Source organism: Cibotium barometz, chromosome 1 (genome assembly GCF_041138505.1).
Source record: "Cibotium barometz isolate CiBa-2024 chromosome 1, ASM4113850v1, whole genome shotgun sequence".
Taxonomy (NCBI): domain Eukaryota; kingdom Viridiplantae; phylum Streptophyta; class Polypodiopsida; order Cyatheales; family Cibotiaceae; genus Cibotium; species Cibotium barometz.
This window is the reverse complement of record NC_141046.1, coordinates 49,479,829-49,486,029: the sequence shown is the minus strand read 5'-3', so window position 1 is coordinate 49,486,029 and position 6,201 is coordinate 49,479,829. Positions and strand designations below refer to the sequence as shown.

The window sequence follows — 6,201 nt, the reverse complement described above, 5'->3', positions numbered from 1 at the left end:
GCGTTCATACATTCCTTTTACAGATCGATCTATTGGAGTTCCAATGGTAGCAGCACACTGTCATACTAGCTTGGTATGCGCACAAGGCACCTAAAAAAAACTTCTCTTTATTTATGAGCCAGTGATTTGCAGTCAAAGCAACAAGCTTCACATTTGATGCTCATATCTATTCTCCTTGAAGATATATAAAAGGACTTGTACATTTGCTGGGAGAGTGACTACTTGTGGGGCTCCAAGAGACACACTGGGTAATGCTTTAAAAAGAAGTCCGTTTGGCCTCCTGAAAACATCCGACGGATACATTACGGCAAGGGGGGAGAGAGAGAGAGAGAGAGAGAGGGAGTCTTTTAATGTCATAAACAAGCCAGCAGACCACATATGATCCATATGATGGCAATGAAGCACAGGGAATGGGCCTCCAACTTGAAATCTCTCACAGGCACACGCGCTCACAGAGTGTGAGAGAGTCATGCCTTTCTGTCATTTCAATAAGTTGAACTTTCTCCCTTAAAAACTGGTCAGTATATATATGAAAGCCAATGATGGAATGCTAACATGGGACACCTTTGCCTCGGCTCTTCATCACAAGCAAGCTTGTAGCTTTAAGAATCCCCTTGTAAAAACCTGGGAAAAGAAAAAGCTAAGATGCAAAGACACACATTGTTCCTGGATTCATATATATATATATATATATATATTCGTGAAGCGTAAGATTGGTGAAAAACTCCTAGTATCAGCCTTTATGTTGCAGCTGCAAGGGTTCATCACAGACCCAGAAGGAAGTAGTAAAACACTGTGATAGGGAGGGCTATGAGCATACCAAATATAACCCTGCAATCAACCAAACAGATAGTCAGCCAGGTAAAACTTTGCTGTTATTTCTCACCCAGATACCACATCGATACCATGTTCACAGCATCTTCAAGCACGGTAGCAGTTTTATGGCCTTACCCAGTGCTAAGAATGTCGGGGTGCAAATTGTACTCCTTGGCAAACACAAAAGGCACAATGCCTTGAGGAAGCGCTGCCTGTGTCGAGAAGATGACAGTTTATGTCAAGTGTCAGTATGGCATGTATGTTGCTAAAGTTTCCATGGGTACCATTTTTGCAACCCTGTTTTACAGTTATAAGAAAAGTGAGGTGTGTCATGTGGGCACTGACCTGCACAATTGCAACATGCAGAAAAACACCTCTGATGCCAACTGCAATTGATGCAGCCGCCATCACTGCCGGACCAGTAAGAAACCGGACAGCCATTCCAAAGGCTGCTACGGAGTTTCCACATGCTATTATTTTTGGCTGTAGTGCCATAAACAGACCTATGTGCACATAGGTTGATATATTCTATGAGATGCAAGAAACATAAAGATGATATGAAAGACATTGTCAAAATCACCTTCCAAGTGCTTAATAAGCTTACCCAAGCTAAACATTGCCATTCCTAGTCCTGCATCTGAAAGGATTGAAATAGATTTGCTCACAATCAATGGCATCACAATACCCCATCTGCAAGCAAACATCACAAACCATTCAATCATATCAACATCTGCCCACACCATCCAATTTTGTCAACATCTGCCCACTACATGAAATACAGACTTTGTGAGATCCTGGATGTAATGAGGGCATGGAATGTGGCACATACCGTGCAGAGATGAGAGCCCAGATGACACCAAGGAGGCTTGAGTAAGTGTTCGGGTTCCGGATAAGCTTTCTCCACACCATGAGGAGGATCAACTTGGTCATCACTCTTGTGGGGGGCATGGCTACTGGCTTGCCATGGCGATGCAGCTTGTCGGTGAGATCAGCAGTGGAAGTGGACCCAAACTTAGACAAGCTGGGGCCATTGATGTCATGTGGGAAGAAACCCTCATCATGAGACATGACCCTGTTCCCAAAACTAAAATCTTGTCGGGTATATTCTTCAAAATGCTCTCTTGGTAAACCTGGAAAGTAAAAAATAAACAAAAATCAAGTAGATTGAAAAATATCCAAGCTTGGATGCATTTCTTCAAAAAAACTTTCTTGGCTCCAGTAAACCTACAAAATAAAGAGCACAAATACTTAATGTAGACAATACTCCATGGCAAAATTGTGATTAAGAAGCAATTCATAAATGCTAATTACAACTTTTTTTCTTTTTAAAAAACGACACAAAAGTCAGCATTTCTTGGACAATCCAACACAGCAGAAAACAAGGGATTCACAAAGAAGATTCATAATGTTGGTCGATCCACTAGTGCATTGAAGCACATGCTGATTTGTATTAACCAATTGTTTGTCATTGTGAATTACTTATTGATATAAACCCTACCTGCCGTGGCAGCATTTTCGGTTGTGGGCAGAACTAGCATTCGGACGTCTTTGGAATTCTGGTCCGGGGGGGGGCCGTCAACGGCTGGGAAATCTGGCCGGCTACCGAGAAAGTGCAGGCCACCCTCTGAAACGGGCGAGGCACTGGAGCTCCAGACGAACATGTGCAACTCCTTGTTGGCATCTTCCTTTTTGGGATAGTGCTGTGCTTTGGAGGCTGCAGGCTGCCCCTTGGCAGCTGCTGTTCTGGGTGGGATAGGACCTGCACCCGGACACGTGGCATAGTTCCCGGCCACGAGCGTGCCAAGGCGCCCCCCGTCGCTGCCTGCTGTCATGCTTGTTGCCGCATTTGGACTCTGCAACTCTGAGCTGGGAGATTGCAGAGGTTTGTGAGAGAGTGAAGATTTGGGCAAAGTGTAAGCTGGGGCCTGGCTCTCATAGTGTGGCGGCCGGTCCTGCCCTCGTGCTGCCGCGTAAATGTACGCAGCAGCGGCAGCGGGTGGTGGGTAGAGTGATGGGAAGCGTGGACAGCCGACGTCGTCGTCGAAGTTGGACGTCCGTGGCGTGGCGCGGCCCGAGGCCGCATATAAGCCGCCGACATCAGAGGAGGCGAAGTTGGAATGGCGGGGGCTGATGAAGCCTCGGCCCCCGCTGGCGAGCATGGAGTAGAAGTCCGAGTGGTTGAAGCTCGACCCGCGGGGAGTGGGGTTGCGTGACGAGGGGAGGGAGTAGATCTCCATGCCCGTCATGTTCGATGGGCGCGGGGTGAGGGCCTTGGGGGAAGGCATGGAGGCGAGGCCATGCGAGCGGCGCGATGAGATGACGGAGGAGGTCGATTTCCGGACGGTGACGTCGATTTTGCCATCGCACCGGATTTTGGCCTGCATCTGGAGGGGTTGGCGACCGTCGAGGGAGACGACATCAGAGTCGACTTTGAAGGAGATGATGGATGGAGCAGTGTCAGGGAAGGCGTCAGCGATGAGGTTACGGGCGGCGCGGTATTCGAACAGGAAGAGCAAGAGGGTGTACCAGATAATGCATTGGAAGACCACAATCTGGACCATCAGGTCACCGGAGAAGTCACCATACATGGCTTCGAGCAAAGGAATGCCCATGACAAGGGTGTTGGGCAGGGTGGCCAGCGAGAAGAGGGTGATCATCCAATCGATGCTGCCGTTTCTGCTAAATTTAACCCACACTAGGAGGATAGCCAGGACCATCAATTTGGCGACGGAATCTGCCGCTAGGAAACGGAAATTCATCGTGAACGGATTGTTGCTGGAGATGTAGTGGAAGCTTAGCAACGGAACTGCAAACAGCGCCACGAAGCGGTTGATTCCGGAGCATTGATCTGGAGTGAAGATCTTCCACCATTTCACTGAGCTGTATGCTAAAATCATCGCCACATACAGTGGCACCACGGCGCTCAGCACGTTGTAGAGGTCGCTGATCTTGATCATTTTTTGCCGGAAATAAATTCTCTGCCGGAAGCGTTGGTGGGCGGTGGAAGGATGTTTGGCAGTGGTAGAAAATGTCCGTCAACACGTCTACTGTAGTATGAAACTTATCCACCCGGAGGTTGCTCTTGTCATCCCAGACGTGGTCAGCTTCGCCTGCTGTTTGCTTTTATCCTGTGTACCCAATTGAAGCTTTCGGATAATCAGTCACTGCACAAGCTTGTACTACTAAGCAATGACTCACTGGATACTTTCAACCATAGCTTGCACTGATTGCATGTCTCTCTCTCTCTCTCTCTCATGCACCCCTCTCTTCTTAATTCTAGCGCGTATTTGTACCTTGGATATTATGCGTTATAAGCTTGGATATTTATGATTGCCTTCAATCGATCCCTTGGTACTGAGCTCCACCAACAATCAATATTATTTGTTATGGGTGATTCAATCTAAACATACATCTTTTGGCATTTGCAGCCTAAGGAGAGATCCACGAATGCTAATTAGCTCTCACCAAATTTATTGAGCTCTTAAGAATGCCAAGCTGAGAAGAGATTGATCAATGCATTAAAAAGAGAAAGAGAATTAAGCTTTTGAAGAGCAGAGTGTAGGAAGCTTCTAAAGCTGGTATGGTCTGGTTATGGCAGCAGCTCACATTGCAGAGGAGACAAGTTTTAGGTGTCATATAAAAGAGGAGAGTATTTTTGGTTTCTTTTACTTGTCCAGATTAAGGGGAGCAGAAAATGAAATGAAAAGCACTAGCCTACCAATAAAGTTTTTCTTCTTTCCTTTCATATATAAAATAATGTGATTTACTTAATTCGTATTAAAATAATTAGACGCATAATGATGACACCACCATGGAACCTTCGCTTAGTCAGCGATGCACCAGGATGACGCGGCTTTTGTCTTTGTGGGCGTGGCATTTTCTGCCAGGTCAGCGAGTCCGCATCATCACTCACCCTCCCACCGCGCGGCACGTCAGCTCTCTTGCCAGGACGGCCTCCTGTCACGTCACCTCGATTGTCTTGCCAATAGTTTCACACTTTATGGTGAGCACACCTTCGAGCCGTTGGGCACCCTCCAAAGTCCTCGAAGAGTCGTCATATGCTGTAAAGCCACCTTAATCTCTACTACATGGGTAGCACCAAATTCATGGTACAGGAGAATACCTTATGCAGTATACAATATCTTGACATGGAAACCTTTGAAGAATGTAATGCCATCTAGACACAAGAGAACATCCAAGATCACATGATTATCAATATATTAGAATTCTTCTCAATATGGCCACTTGGGCTATTTAGTTATTAATGTGTTCACCTTAGTTTCCAGGGTTGTTGATAACAATTTTGTGGCATTTGCCATCATGTTGTTGATTGGTCCACTTCGCATCATGTTGTTGAGAGACATGATGCATCTACTATGCATGTAAAAGGAACTAGCACTCATACAAAACCTTTGTGGATAGATCTCACATGATATTATTATTATAAGTACCATAGCCAAGGTAGAAAATACGGAGTTAAATATTTACTATAAACATAGATACAATAGCACAGACATTTCTTTTTCCGACATAGAAACCTAGATATCTTAGGCAAATATTTTGAAAAAGCTACCACGTGTATTGACATGTGGTGTTTTTAGCAAGTCTTTCTTCTTTTCGTGTCAACATGAGCATTTTTGGTAGCATTGAAACTTAATCTCAAAATCATTCTATTTTGTCGAGGGCCTTGTAGGATAACCATTAGACTATTAGAAAACCATAGTTTTTCCCTCGATTGTGCTAAATTACATGTTTATGGCTTTCTATTGACGAGTTGAGCATGCAAAGCCTAATTTTAGAGATAAATTCTAGCACCTTTTCAAATTTAAGCTAATTCTATAGCTATGGTGCAATCATGAACTAGTAGTATGCACCACATAGGTCTCTATCTACATGTACTTTCTTTTTGTACTTCTTTGGGATATTCATGTACTTAACTTACTAGCTACCACACATTTTTAAAGAGTAAGTTACACAACATTGATGCAATCTTTGTGAAAGTTCCTTCTAGCATAATTTTAACTTCCTTCTACTGTATTTTTTATAAATTTTGTTTTCGAGTCGGGGTCAGAGACGAGCATGCTCGTCTTTGAGACTCGAGCAGAGAAACACTTTTGCCATTAGCTTCACCGTCTCAGTCGTGAGAACGGTTTCGCTACTTCCTTAAGGCATGACCTCGGAAGACCCAATAACTGGGCACGATAGCGACCAAGAACTCCCAAAGGAGCCCAGGAACTGTGGGACTTGCCATTGGGCTCACCCACTAAAAACTCTGCAAACCCGGCAGGTTTTCGGAGAGGAATTGCCCTACCCATAAATGGGCGTCGGCTCGAAATTTTTTATAAATCTTTGCTAACATGTATTGTAATTAAGCTGGACATCAAG

General features: G+C 45.0%; 1 protein-coding gene across 1 annotated transcript; it reads right to left on the bottom strand.

The window, feature by feature from the left end:
- Positions 1-201: 201 nt before the first annotated feature.
- Positions 202-4,422, bottom strand: LOC147642128 (auxin efflux carrier component 1a-like). Its single transcript, XM_086803205.1, has 6 exons — positions 2,315-4,422; positions 1,646-1,946; positions 1,421-1,506; positions 1,162-1,319; positions 952-1,028; positions 202-831 (listed from the first exon to the last, which is right to left on the bottom strand). Exons 1-6 carry the CDS (start codon positions 3,771-3,773, stop codon positions 765-767), a joined length of 2,148 nt encoding a protein of 715 aa, XP_086659331.1. The 5' UTR covers positions 3,774-4,422; the 3' UTR covers positions 202-764.
- Positions 4,423-6,201: the final 1,779 nt, after the last annotated feature.

Coding starts and splice junctions, on each gene's coding strand:
- LOC147642128 (XM_086803205.1), bottom strand. CDS start 3,773: ATGATCAAGATCAGCGACCTCTACAACGTGCTGAGCGCCGTGGTGCCA. Junction 1,507..1,645: donor TGGGCTCTCATCTCTGCACG/GTATGTGCCACA, acceptor GTTTGCTTGCAG/ATGGGGTATTGTGATGCCAT. Junction 1,320..1,420: donor AATGGCAATGTTTAGCTTGG/GTAAGCTTATTA, acceptor ATGTGCACATAG/GTCTGTTTATGGCACTACAG.